Genomic DNA, 15,335 nt, shown 5'->3' on the forward strand with positions numbered 1-15,335 from the left:
CCCTTTTCCATAGTTTATTTAGTAATTTTTCACTGTTCAGAATGGTCTTAAAACCTAATTTTCTAGTAGTTTTTAAATGTGAGAAACCTGTGATTAGTCTTGTGGGGGAAACATATAGATGGATACTTAATTCATATTTCTATTTTTAGAAAATCATTTTTCTGCTAGTACTGGAGCATGCTCTCATATGGCATTAGGTATGCAGGCAAGTAATCTACTGCTGACATACTTCTCCAGCCCCTTTGAAAAGACTTAATTCTCTCCAGGTCTCTGCCTGTGTGGTTTTGTTATGCGTAGAGTTATGCAGGGGTAGTATAAATTGGCCTTGGTGTTTCTTACACAAGCATGAAGATGGTAACTCTTGTTACCATAAATTTCCAAAGCTGTATATATCTCAGCAGACTAGCACTGTGTCCATTTATTATGAACAGAGATGAGGGGATGCTTGTCAGGGTTTTTTTTTTTTTTTTTTTTTTTTGCCTCCCACACACGAGAAAATCATAAGGTAAATTTCAGATTTTGTAATAGCTTGAAAGGAATTACTTTAATTAATTTTATTGATGGACTAATTTATTTTGAAATATAATCTTGTGCATGGCTGAGACGGACTTCAAATACTTCTGTCTTAGCTTTGCAAGTGCTAGTTTAGAGGCATGCATTATCTGAATTTTATTTTTGATAGTGCTTTAAAAGGGTGAGGGCAAGTGGAGCATGGTGGCACACACCTTTATCCCAGCACTGAGGAGGCAGAGGATCTCTATGAATTGGAGACTAGCCTGCTCTACAGAGTGAGTTCCAGGACAGCCAGGGGTACACAGAGAAGCCCTGTCTCAAAAAACCAAAAAACAAACAAAAAGCGGTGAGGGCTGTTTATTTAGTGTATGTTTGTGCACAGTGCATATTTGGGACACTGTGATATATATCAGAGGTCAGTTCTCAGTTCTCTTCTTCTGTCATGTGGATTGTGGGATATTAATCTTGTGTTATCAGTCCTGGCAGCAAGCACCTTTTACTCATTGAATCCTCTTACCTGCCCTTTTGGTAGTCTTTTCATGGAACAATGTAGTATTAAAAGAAATTAGACCTAGTAGAGTATGAGTATAAATGGAACTAATTTTTAAAAAAGGTTTATTTATTTTGTACACAGTATGCATCAGATCACATTATAGATGGTTGTGAGCCACCATGTGGTTTCTGGGAATTGAATTCAGGACCTCTGGAAGAGTAGTCAGTGCTCTTAAGCACTGAGCCATCTCTCCAGCCTGGGACTAATTTATATAAAGTAATTTTTCCTTTTTTGTAGATTTGAACAATAATTTCTCTGTTTTCTAAGTTGTGAGCTCACAATCTTTGCTTGTAAGAAGCATTTATTGGTGATATTCTGAGTAATGTGTTTTTTCCCAGCTCAGCAGCACCTGTATCTATCTGACTTAGAATTTCCCAGCCATTTTAGAGGAATATGATGTATAATTTTTTAACTTAAATTTTATTTGGCTTTTTATTTATATTGTTTGAGAAGATCTAACTTAGTTGGATGGTTTACATTGGAATATTTTGTTCATGGGATTTTATATGTTTAGAAAAGGTTACAAGATTTTAACACTTATTTGGAGTAATTGGAGACATATTATGGTGTATTACTTTGAAATAGTAATCTTAGTTTATATTTTTAATATACATCAAATTACTTTAAATGATATACTATATTAGCTGTACTATATAGTATAGTATACAGTATATAAATAAATACATATATACTGTATATACTATATATACCATAGTAAATATACCGCCGTGTATATAGTATTGCTACTTCAAAACTAATTTTGCTTCTGTTATGAATTTAATATAAATATCTATACATAGAGTATATATGTTTTTTTCTTACTTTAGTATCTTCATACTTTAGTGGCTCATTTAAAAATACAGTCTATGGTTTTCAGTCCATGCTGCATGAGTGGCTGGCCTGGAATAAGCTTAACAGAGTGGTTATTTGTACTTGTATTAAAGTGTCTTTCCTTTGTTCTTTTAAATAGTTGTGTGGAATTTGACTTAAATGTGAACAATACCGTTGGAATTAGAAATACATTCCTTCTAAGAACTTATGCATACCGTAAGTTTTTGGTTTGTTTGTAAATAACCATCAGCTTCAGTTTTTCCTATATTCTTCATGGCCTTTTAACTATGTTTACAGTAAATAGCAATACTTCATTGCTTGTGTTCATTTAAACTGATTTTTGCTTTTTTTGATAATATGTTGCTATAGTAAAGTCAAATGCAACTGTAGTTATAGATGAAGCAAATGTATTTAAGTGAATGATGGTTTAAAAATAACTAAAGTAAGCGTGTAGCACATTGAGAGTGAGCACAACCTTTAGTATAGAGGGAAGCAGTGCTTCTGACTGGCATAGAATTAGGGAATTATGTACATTTTCCAAGAAACTGTGGTATTATTATTTCTAAGTGTTAATTTTACTTGCAGTTGAAAATCGAGTCCGTCCACTAGTGCTGGTGATTAAGAAGTGGGCAAGTCACCATGACATCAATGATGCCAGCCGTGGCACTCTGAGCAGCTACAGTCTTGTATTGATGGTTTTGCACTATTTACAAAGTAAGTATTATGGCACTTTTTCACTTTTTGAAACTGAAATTCAGAGAAACCTCAATGCTTTATCTTTTTGGCTTAGGTTTCCAAATTGCATTGGTTTAAAAAGTCCTCTTTTTGTCCTATTTTGTTGCCTTGAACTAATATTTCAGAAATTTTATTATCTGGAAAACATTGTGAAGAAGATTCTATATGCTTTTATCTTTTCACAGCTTTCTTATATGCATTTTGTATTTAAAGAGGTTTCACTACTGTTGTTGATTCTACTGTCTTGCAACAGATAAGTGCTCAGAAAAACTTTTTAAGTTCTAGACATGTATTACAGCTCCGAGGGGAAAGGTATCATAGCAGTTGAGAGCCAACGAATACCAACCCCAAAGTCACACTGCACAACAAACCTCACATGAGATATTTTTTGGGAGAAACACAGCATGTGCCTGCCTCTGCTTGGGAGACAAGAACCGAGTGAGAGCCAGGTTTTGTATAGGGTTTCTTGGAGGTGGGCTTTTCCAATGTGGCCTGGGATTGGTGATTTTGTGGACTGATCTTGGGCTTTTACTCTATAGGGCAGCGCTTGGACACCTGTGCCTCAAGGACCCTTAGGTCCCACTGTTATGACTATTAAGAGTGTTCTGTGGGTGGAGGCTGCCAGTTAGAGGTCCTCAGGGCCTTGGCCTGGCTACTCATATACTTGGAGGGACTTACAAGATACAAATTAAATGATACTCTTATTAGGCAAGAAGCTTATAATCAAACTTCTTTGGCTCCTTCTCCTCAACTGGATTTCATGTTTGCTGTGCTATTCTGTCAGACATGAAGATAACCTAGCTGAGACATCTGTTGTCCTGTTGTTGCCAGTTTCCTTTGGATAATGCGACTGGCTTCTCTCTCCTCCCATGCACTTTCATGTGCATCCCTTTTAGACCTGCGTAATCAGAAAAGATGACTTTCCCTGAGAGGAGGACCATTCTTGGCTTAAGGATGTACAGAAAGCTCGGGTACTCCGATGAACCTATAAATCAGCTCTCAAATTCTACATTGGTCTCCAGATTTTAATCCAATGCAGTTAGCTTTGTTTATGAGGTCATTCTGATAAAGCCATATTTCTGTCTGTGCTTAGCAGTAAATTATAATAAGTGAGCACTTGTAATCTTTGCCCTTTCATAATGTAGCTGTAAGAACTTACAGTAGTGAAAGTTCCCTAGAAATACAGTGCAGACTGATGAGCTCTGGATGGAACTTGTACTTTTGTGTTTACTATTTTGTATACATAGTCCAATAAATAACATGTTTTACATAATTTACTCACATAAATAAATGCTAGGAAAAGTTAAAGAGAAAACTAAACTTTCATAGTTTTCCTAGCTAGGAGTCTGAGATGTTTAATTACTGAGTAGCATACTTAATTATAAGTAACTTAATTAACTACATGTGGTGGTACATTTCTATAATCCTAGCACTTCGGTGGTTTAGGAAAGAAGATTGTAAATTGGGGATTTACAGCCAAACCCTCTCTCAAAAATAAAACCAAACAAATATCACCAAAACCGTTATTAATAGCTGTTACAGCTGGTGCATTCCTAACAAAATGTTACCTTTTCCCATTGTACTGTGAGCTTTCTAGACTGAGTTCTTGTGTGAGGTGGACTATCAGTATCATGTGGTCTTAGCTCATCATTCCAGTGCAGTAATTTTTTGTGTTGTTTGTTGCTTTCTGCATTTAGATTTCGAAAAAGAGCAGAGTTCATTCATATACTTGACTCTCTAGTATTTTTTTCTAGAGATTTATCCTAGGCCATGATCAGCAGATTAACATATAACACTATTTTTGTAGTGTCTATTGAACTAATAACATAAAGAATCTGAGCTTTCAAGAATGGAATGATTAAATTAATTATGGTGTATCGTAATATAAAAGTTACGTAGTCCCACAGTCATGTTTTTAAGACTTTTTAAAAAGATGCAGAGATACTCTGTACATATTGCCTTATTCAACATAATAACAATAATTTTGTTTGAAGATTACCTGTGTATATATGTTCATATGTGTGCAAATTCTGAGAAGGTATGTGTCCAGTTCTGTCAAACTTTTAAATAGAAAAGTGGATCCTTAATATTTTACTCTACATTAGGTATTTTCTGTATTATTCAAGATAGTCATCTTCATTTGAACATAAGGATCAAAATAATTTTTTCAAGTTATAGAAAGACTTAAAATTAAGTACAGTAGAAAGTCTTGATATTGTTCTCTCTCTCTTAAGTTAATCATAACGTGTGTTTATTGCTGATTTGTCTTGGTTACATGTTGATTTGATGATTGGTTTGCTCTTTTAAAATGATTTGGATTGAGATGTGTATCATTTTAATGTACTCTGTATATCACTATCAATAATCATTTTTTCCAGTTTTCCAGCTGTATCATCTCTTAGGTAATGCTGTCATCTTTTCCATCACAATTCATTTTTATTAAAAATTGAAAGAACTACCCAAATATACTATGAAGAACAATACAATAATAATAGTATCATCCAATATAGAATCATTTTAACTTAAGTAGTAGTGCCACAAATTATATTTGATTGTTACACATGCATGCACATGTATCTCTGATACATGCTCTGTCCTCCATCCTCAGTGGTTGTATTTACAATTTTAATTTGTTGACTTCTTTAGGAGAAAAGTACTTTAGGCAGAGGTGCTTTAAAGTGGTTTGTGAAACAAATTGAAAATTCATCAAAAAGTAATATTTTGCCAGAATAATGAAATTGTTTTAAGGTTTGATTTCTTATTGAACTAGTTTGTGTTTAATGACACTGTTATCTGCTATTCTAGGAAAAAAACAGTTATATAATATCTAATTCTATTGGCCAATTTAAGCTAATCCACCACTGTGCCCCAAACCCAAATGATGAGATAGGTTATTGTTTTCTTTGTAGCTCTCTCTTAGTGGAAGGGAAAATGGCTCGTAAGAGATTGAAGGTTGATTTGAGTGATTCGACCTCTGGCACAGAGCACTAGTTTTTGTGATATTGATGACACTAATTCGTCTCTTTGGCCTTCATATTCCTTTTTTTTTTCCTGCCTTCATATTCTTACCTATAACATAAGTTGTTGAATAAATGATTAGTATTTAACTTTCTAAATGTTTTAAAACATACTGTTTGCCATGAAGGGCATAGGTGTTCTGTATGTTGAAAAATTTAAAAGAATATAGCATTTCTTGTGATATATGTTAGTAGTTAGTAACAGACTACACGTTTCAATAAATAACTGATCAAAACTTATAAGGGAAAATACTGAGAATAGATTCTAATGACAGTTTAAGAGCTGGCTATCATGTTCCTGGGGCAGAACTTTCCAACATCCAATTTAAAAAAAAGATTTATTTATTTTATGTATATGAGTGCTCTGTCTTTACGTACACCTGCATGCCAGAAGTGGACATCATATCACAGTATAGATGGTTGTGAGCCACCATGTGATTGCTGGGAATTGAACTCAGGACCTGGAAGAGCAGACAGTGCTCTTAACCTCTGAGCCATCTCTGCAGTCCCCAACATCCATTTTTAAAGTGTTCTGCATTTTCATAATTATAGACTGCTTAGTAGTATTATTGAAGATATACTCTTTGGCTGTTCAGTTTGAGAAAGCTGGGCATGATAGGTGGATGGCTATGAGCTCAAGGCCAGCCTGGTCTACAAAGCCAGAGTAGCCAAGGCTACGCAGAGAAACCCTGTCTTGAAAAACAAAGTTTTGATAAATTATTATGGAATGTTTGTGGTATAAATTTGTAGGAATCTTACCAGTAAGTCCTTATCAAGGCATTACTTAATAGTTATATATTGAAATAATGAAGCTTTGTTTATGTTTAGTTCAATCTTAAAGAAAAATTTAAAAGATAAACTTAAAATCCAAAATTCTTAAATAAAAATCAATTATACATCTAGATGTCTTTCCTGAGTTTATGTTGTTTTTAAATAGAATAAATATTTTTTTATCTAGTAAAATCTTTGAGGCTATTATCATGTTAGTTTATAACCTGTTATACGTGTACTTATTACATCTTTAATGCCTACAATTAAAAAAAAATGTTTAAGGTTGTAAAGCAAAAGTTCTGTTGCTGTGACAAAAATACCATGACTAAGACAATTTACAAAGAAAATTATGTATTTGGGTTTAGAATTTTAGAGGTTCAGAGTCCATGATGGTGGAGCAAAGGCTTTGTGGCTGGAGCAGATAGGAACTCATCTTAATCCACAAGCATGAAGCAGAGGAAAATATAGTGGCACTATCTTTTAAAACCCAAGAGCCCACCCACAATGGCACACCTCCTGATTCTTCCCAGATAGTTCCACCAATTGGGAACCAACTATTTAAAAATTGAGTCTATGGGAACCATTCTCGTTCAAATCACAGCATTTGACTCCGTAGGCTTATGGTCAGCACTGTCCTAATGTAAAATGCGTTTAGTCCAACTCCAAGAGTACCCAGTCTTTTCCAATCTCTATACTGTTAAAAATCTTAAGTCTCTCTGAGACTCAAGGCAGTCTCTTAGTTGCACTCTCCCTTTACTATTAAAAAACAAATTATATACTTCCAACATACAGTGACACAGAATATACATTACCATTCCAGAAGGGAGGAATGGGGAAATAGTAAGGAAATATTGGACCAAAACAAGACTAAAACCCTGCAGGGCAAACTCCGAATCCTGTAGCTGTGTCTGAGGTAAAAGGGCTTGGATGCCTCTGTCCTTCCACCTTTGCTGCCTGAAAACCCCTCCCTCTCTCCCCTCTTTCTATCTGTCTCCCTCCCTCCACTCCTCCCCTCTCTCATCTTTAATATGTTGGGGTCTCAGTACAATCCAGGCTTCACTTTGGATAGCTTCATGAATGATCTCTCCAGGTGTCCACACCTATTCCTCTGAGACACACCTGGCATCAGTGCGTCAGCTTAACTCCTGTGGCCTCCTTCTCAGGCATCCTTCCTGCTTCTAAAGCTGGAACCATGTGGACAACACTGCCAAGTTTAGCTGTCTGCTTGGGATGGAGCCAGACTCCCTGGAAACACGTGCGCAGAAGTTTTCCTTTGTTGTTACTTTCTAGGAGCAGAAAGTTCCCTAGGGCTTTCCTTTTAATAAGCTCTAAGCATAGTTAGTTCCATTCTTGCCCTGAGGGCGCCCTTCCCTTTATTCCGTTCCATACCAAGCTTCTCTTTAATCTTCTCATCTGTCAGCATAGCCTTAGCTGCAACGTTAGCTTTCCTGGTGCTGTTTTCTCCTTCACCTGTATGTTTTGTATTTCTTTTTTGTTCTGCATGCTCTTTTTCATTGTAGACCCGCATAAGAATGATGATTATTGATAGCCATATCACAAAGTCAGTATTAGGCTGTTTTGAGTTCTATTCTACGAAAGAAATTAGTCTGTTATTTTTCTATTTAGCTGCAAGAGAATTCTTAGGACAAGAAGAAGCAGACACATCTTTGCCAAAATATCACAAGAATGGTCTCTAGCCTAGTTGCTGGTATTGTTCCACTGTGGAACCTCTTGAGCTGGGCTTTCATAGTCAGTATAACTCTCAGCCCTAATGACTTCCAAGATGCTACTAGGATGGCCCATTAAGATGTACTTAGAACGTTAAGTCACTTTTTCTGGTTCTAAGTTCCAAAGTCTTCCACATTCCTCCAGAAAAAAAAAGCATATGGTCAGATCCCATCAATAGCTAACTCCTGGTGCCAGCTTCTGTTTACTTTTCTATTGCTGTGACAAAAGACCATGACCATAAGTTATAAGGTACTTATGAAAGAAAGCAAACAATCAGTCTTATGGTTTCAGAGGGTTAGAGTTCAGGATAGTGGAGCAAAGGCATGACAGCAGGAACACCTGAGAGCTCATATCTTGATCCACAAGCAGGAGACAGGCGCACAGAGCCCACCCCTTGGACACACCCTCACCAACAGTACCTCCTCATCCTTCCCAACCAGTCCCAGCAGCGGGGGATGCATTCAGTCAGGAGTGGCCTATAGATTCTCACTCAAGCCACCATAGCATCTGTGCTTCTAAAACCTTCTAAATTCCTTAGTTTCTAAAGGCTCTTTTGTTCTTTGAATGACTCTAAGCCCAATGATTGGTATTTTTCTCCACTGTTATTCCAAATAATGGTTCTAGAATGTGATAAAAATTCTCTGATTTAAAAAAAAATTGTCTTCATCTTTTGTTGTATAATTTTAATTTATGAAGTATTTAATGAAATAAAATAATTTTTAATTTTAAGTAAATTACTTAATTTTGGGTAAACTAATTGGTTATAAGAAAATCACAATTTTTATTAGGAAGCCATTAAATGTTTTGTGAAAATTATCAAGACATGTAGAATTAAAGTGTCCAGGCTTGAGTTTACATGGAAGGTCTTGTAGAATGGTAAATGTCAGGTTGTTTCTGGAGAAAGTATATGTGACTGTGTATATAACAATACTCAGAAGGTTAATTTGGTAAGTAGTCAATTACATATTTCTCTTTTTCTCTTTATAGTCATCCCATTCATAATCTGCACATGTTCATATTGCAAAATTTTATTTTATTATAATTTTCAAGTTAGGAATGAATCATGTAAAGGGATATTTAAATATATCATTCTACTCTATACTACATTTTAGGAATGGCAGTTGGTGGCCATATAAATTGGCCACGATGCTTTTGGAATTAAGCTATTGGAATTAAAGCATTTGTATTTTCTCAAATTCCACATATTTTAGTTATGTGAATAACAGATCTTTTGCCTTTTACATCACATAATTATGTGAGATTATTATTTACATATTTAATGAGATTGGGTTTGCTTAAAAATCATTGAATTGTGAATTTCCTGAGGATGTAGCTCTGTTGGCAAGGTGCTTTCCTAGCATGCGTGAAGCCATAGGTTTTATTCCCAGCACTGCAAAGCGTGGTTGTGATAGTGTACTTCTGTGATCCTAGCACTGGGGAGGGGGAGGCCCGAAGACTCAATTCAAGGCCATTCTCACCTAAATACTGAGTTGGAGGCCACCCTGGTTTGTGTCAAACCTTCCTAAAAAAAAAAAACAAAAACAAAAAAAAAAAAACCAAAAACCAAACAAACAAAAAAAGAAAGAAAGAAAAAATTTAAATGAGGGTAACAGGATAATGATTCCCTTGTGATATATTTTATTTATATTTCTAGGACAGCTGTGTAAATCTTCTAATGTAGATTTCTTACCTTTTCTGAGGTGTTCTTTAAGCAATATTATGATGAAGTTGAATGTGACTTTGGTTTTGATTTTTAAATAACTCAAATTTCTTATAATTTTAGTATTGCTTACTAATAGAAATTAAAAAATGAAGGGACAGTAGTGATAACAGTGTTCTCTAATGAGACAGGGGCATTAAACTGATGATTTAGGAACACTGAACTCTTAAAATTACATATTTTGATAGTCATGTTCATGTTACTGTCCTCTCAAAATCTGTAGAACTTTGTCTTGCCTATTTTGTTTGTGTTTGGTGTTTAATTGAATGACTTGTGTACCTTTATTGGTAGACTCGTACTCTAAAACCTTGTAGAAAACATTGATTTATATAGGAAGGTACATAGTTCATTAACAAAACCTTAAATTATCAACTTAGATGAATTAAAAAATTTAGGGACTAGTTTCTATTGAAATTCATGAAAATTTGAATTTTAGTATCAGCCCTTGTGGTCTCATTCCAGGGCTGTAGCTGACAGAATTTTGCATTGTAATATGAATCATGTGAATCACAGAAGCTTTAAACTTTTTCTTTTTATAGCCCTACCTGAACCCATCCTTCCATCCCTCCAAAAAATTTACCCAGTAAGTGCTTCTTATAAATTATTATGCTATGTATTGTGTCAATTATATATGGAATCATTATATGCAGTAGTAATGTGAATATAAAAGTTATAAAGCTAAATACATAATAACATTTTTTTATATAGACTGAAGCATTGGCCTCTAGAACATTTGAATATCTTACTCACTTTTTCAGAATACTCTGGTACTTTTTGATTATTGGTATATGATCTGGTCAGTTATGTTGATGTTTGAATTTTTCTTGCATGACATGTATGATCATCACAATACGAATCATGTATGCTCAGTTGGCCAGGGCTCATTTGACCTTATTACAACTTTCTTCATACTATTTTATATAATTTTACAGCATTTGTGTTTAGTACTTCAGAAAACTTTTGTTTTTAGTGTATTTATATTTTGAGGGAAAAATTAAGCTGAGTAATTGGATAACCTTTTCTCATTTCACATCATTTTGTTAAACAGTACACCAAACAGTAACAGTAGTAGTACACTCTCTTGCTTGCACAATATTAAGAATTCTGGCCAGGGGCTGTGATGCACACCTTTAATCCCAGCAACTTGGGAGGTAGAGGCAGGCAGATCTCTGAGTTCGAGGCCAGCCTGGTCTACAGAGCTAGTTTTAGGACAGCCAAGGGTGTACACACATGCACACACACACACACCCAAAAACAAAAACCCTGTCTTGAAAAAATCAGACAAAAAGGGAATTCTGATGATATTAATAGAAAATGAAGTGTGCCTCCTAGCAGAAATTTAGTATATACTATTTTGGTTGAGAGAAACCTAGATGAAATAATGTGCATAGCCATAATTTATAAGCATTTTGGTGCTTTTTCAGTGTTCTCATATTTTTTTCTCGACAATTTTTCTTTATTCTGTTTGTCATCATTGCTCATGATTTTTTGTTGTTGTTTTTTGTTTTTGTTTTTTAATTTTGAGTCAGGATTTCTCTGTGTAGCCTTGGCTGTCTTGGACTCACTTTGTAGTCCAGGCTGGCCTCAAACTCATAGAGATCCTCCTGCCTCTGCCTCCTGCTGGGATTACAGGTATGCGCCATTGCACCTGGCTTTGTGATTTGTTTTAAAATAATAGTATAGCTGCTTTAGAATGTTTAGCCAACCTTCTGAAATATCTGAAACCATATAATGTTGGCTTGTTTCATATATGTTACAGATTTCATACATAAAGGAGATTTTTTAAAAGCTTAATTGGCACATTACAAAGGAGAATATCCTACCGGGTGGTGGTGGCGCACGCCTTTAATCCCAGCACTCGGGAGGCAGAGGCAGGCGGATCGCTGTGAGTTCGAGGCCGGCCTGGTCTACAAAGCTAGTCCAGGACAGGCAAGGCTACACAGAGAAACCCTGCCTCGAAAAACCAAAAACCAAAAACAAAACAAAACAAAAAACCCAAAAAAACAAAGGAGAATATCCTATGTAGCTTGTATGCTTGGTTTCCAAACAAGCTATTTATTGTTGTATATAAAGTATGCTTGAGATACATCAATTTAATTGAATCTGTAATAAGAGAGGTAAAATGATAATACCTGCATTTGAATATTACTTGTTCTGATGCACATATATGCCTAATAGAGGTTTCACAAGTAGTGTATACTATGGTCTCCCAGTATCCTGTGGGTCATCTGCTAGAACAGACTATGATAAGAACTTTGGGCATCTGACTGTTTTCTTTTTAAAACAAATTTCTGCTATTATGAAGAATTATTCTAGTGAGTTTTTAATATAGCTAGGAATCAGTCTTTATACTCTTAGATATAAAAAATGAAAATAGCAAGTATACAACAAAAAGTAGCTTAATATTTTGTCCTTTTAAAATAGTAGCAATAGTTTCTTTTTATTTTAATATACTTAAGGGCATATACAATCTGAACATTCCCACCATTTCTGGGGAACAGCAGGAAGCTCCAAGTACGTGAATTTAATGTTTTATGATGGCTAAGAACAGCAGGCAGCACCAGACTTGAACAGTTAGCCACAACACAAGCATCCTTCAGAATGAAATGTCATAATAGCAAGACAGGTAAACCAGCTTAACAAATGGCACTGCTTGGGAAGTGACTTCTTTATTATTCTTAAACGTTTTCCTCTTTCCACAAATATTTTATACTTTAGCTCATACTGAATGGCTTAAAATAATGTTTGTGTGTTTATTTTATTGTTTCAGTTTTATTTTTCTCTAAGGCCCAGTTTTTGATGTTAAAAAGTGATGTATTTTGGCATACAAAGGATCCAGTACTTAAATCTAAAAGCCTCTGAGTTGGTTATGGTGCCACACACCTGTGACCCAGTACTTGGAGTTTGAGCTAGGAGGATTACGAGCTTGAGATTAGCCTAAGCTATATTGCAGGATCCTACCTCAAAAAACAATCTCTTACTGTATATTGAAAGTACATCTATGGAAATCTCACTTGAAATCCTGTGCTATACGAAACTCTGTACTAATATAATAGAGGAACATCAGTTTAGTGTACTGTTCTTAGGGGTGGAAGAAGCAATAAACACCCTATTTTTTTTACTTCTGTGTTTCATTTTTCTAATTGTTTGACTTTTCCCTCATAAGAGAGTCCCGATTACTGTTCACATTCCCTTCTTGTGGTTCTGTACTCTATCCCTCATGCTCATGAATCTATTTCTGTGACTGTGGTGGATAAATATATTAAGTATTGACTTAGTTCTACAGCCTTAAATAATACTAAGTGTACTTGGTAGGGAAGGGATGCATAGGTAGTCTAGTGTGTGGGAGACAGAGACAAGAGGGAGCAAGTTGCGCCAGACTAAAACAAAAGAAAAAGCTACCACCAATAACAAAAAGCTAACTGTAGGTAGGGCTGCAGAGGTTAAGAACACTGGCTGTTCTTTCCAGAGGTCCTGTGTTCAATTCCCAGCAACCACATGGTGGCTCACAACCATCTATGAGATCTAGTGCCCTCTTCTGGCAGGCAGGCACATATGCAGGTAGAGTGCTGTATACATAATAAATAAATAAATCTTTTTAAAAAAGGAAAAACAAAAAAACCTAACTGTAGAGTCCCCTAGATTAGGAAGGGCCTAGGTTGCCATCTTAATGATTTAAATTACAGTTATATTTTCTGTATGATTGGTGTTTATGTTCATAAGAACTTACTGCCCCCTCTTACATAGGATTTGTGTTATATGAAATCAAGGTAATGTTCAGCAGAACATTTTTCAGTGGTCTATCTGATAGAACAAGCAAATCACCTTGTTTCTTACTAATAGTAGCCATCACTTACTGAGTGTCGAACTTGGTACAAAAGTTATTTAATCCCTAACAGATAAATACACTTGTAAGATTGATGTGTATTTCAAAGATGGAGAAGGCTTCGGTAATTTATCAAGCTGTGTAGTTGTAATGGGTGCTCTAGAAGCCACCATTCCCCATCATTGTGATCTCTAGGGGAAGTTACTGTAGCATTCACCGATACAATTGTACTTGTATGTTGCATTTTATTTTACTTGTATGTGGCTCCTATTCCTATATGAACTTTTAAAAAATAACAAGGCAGATTCTTAACTTACAAATGACTTAAACATTTACAACAACAAAACATTTTACAATGGGAAATTTTTTCATAGTTTCAAAAATTAGAAAATATTTTCCCTTTGTTTATTTGTTGCTTGTTTTTTTGTTTTTGCCTTAGAGCACTGCATCTCTTATGTAGCCCAAGTTGGCTTTCACTTTGTAGCATGTGCTACCATGGGCAACTTTTTTTTACTTGGATTCTGAGGACTGACTTCATGTTCTCAAGCTATTGCCTCAAACCCTGAGGTAGAATAATTTTGAAAACTGATACATTTTGGTTCACTTGTGATAATGAATGTGACAGAAAAAGTATGAGAGACTGTAAACATGGTGTTACCTCTGAAAGCTGTGTTGTAAGAGGGTTGCTAACTGTTACTACTTTGATTTAAGAAAGAGCAGCCTAAGTGATATCTGATTAAGTGCTTTGTTCAAATGGTGGAGAGGCTCAAGCTTTTTTGTGGCTCAAGTTATTGGTAGACAGGTACAACGGGACTGTCAGATATTTCTCATGGGTTGCCTTTAAATGTATTTTGAGTTGCATTGATGAAGGAGAAATGGGAAATTATATTTATCCAAAAGAGACATTTACATATTCAGAAAATACTCTCAGGAATTAGAAGATCATTACACATTTTTAAAAAATAAGAGTATTCTGAAAATCCAATGAGGAAAAACCTTCTTTATATTAAGAAAAAATTAAGTAGCAGTAAATGTTAATTTGGAAAAATCTATTCACAGAGACTGTAATTGCTTGAATTGCTTTCCCACTGATTCTAGTCTGTAATTTTAAGGCTCCTTTTCCCTCTGAGTTTTTAGTTCTCCATGCTTTCTAATATATTAGCCTAAGGTCTTTACTTGCTTAACAATTAGAATAGCGTATTTTTCCTTAAGCGGAGTCTTTCCATAATGTGAATTATTGCCCCAAATTGAGAATTTCTGCAGATAAATTTAATTCCTACTTGTAGCTTTTTTGTTTGTTTTGTTTTTTATTTTGTTTTTCAAGACAGGGTTTCTCTGTGTAGCCTTGGCTGTCCTGGACTGGCTTTGTAGACCAGGCTGGCCTTGAACTCACAGTGATCCACGTGCCTCTGCCTACCGAGTATTAAAGACGCATGCCACCACAACCTGGCACTTGTAGCTTCTTTTAAGTGTAGTGAGTTTATTGTTGTTTCTTTGTGTTTATTGTATGTGGCTTTATTGTTGTAGTTTTGGGTTTGTTTTGTTTTACTTGGTGACTTTCTCCTTCAGTTTTCTCTGTCAGCATGCCATGACTCTTGTATAAAGCCAAAAGGAACAGTAGAAGTAAGACTGACTAGATTG

General features: G+C 35.3%; 1 protein-coding gene across 7 annotated transcripts in view; it reads left to right on the top strand.

The window, feature by feature from the left end:
• TENT2 (terminal nucleotidyltransferase 2) overlaps nucleotides 1-15,335 on the top strand; it is a 49,874-nt gene that overhangs the window by 22,770 nt on the left and 11,769 nt on the right. For all 7 annotated transcript variants that reach the window (XR_014782884.1, XM_084800666.1, XM_084800667.1 and 4 more), the window contains 3 exons: nucleotides 2,037-2,113; nucleotides 2,483-2,611; nucleotides 10,408-10,451. Coding sequence is in view for 6 of the 7 variants with exons in the window: in XM_084800666.1 (XP_084656792.1) it covers nucleotides 2,037-2,113; nucleotides 2,483-2,611; nucleotides 10,408-10,451 (250 nt within the window). In the remaining variant the exon portion in view is untranslated. The remainder of the gene's footprint in view (nucleotides 1-2,036; nucleotides 2,114-2,482; nucleotides 2,612-10,407; nucleotides 10,452-15,335) is intronic.

The sequence above is a fragment of the Acomys minous genome, assembly GCF_964271855.1.
Source record: "Acomys minous genome assembly, chromosome: 11".
NCBI lineage: Eukaryota > Metazoa > Chordata > Mammalia > Rodentia > Muridae > Acomys > Acomys minous.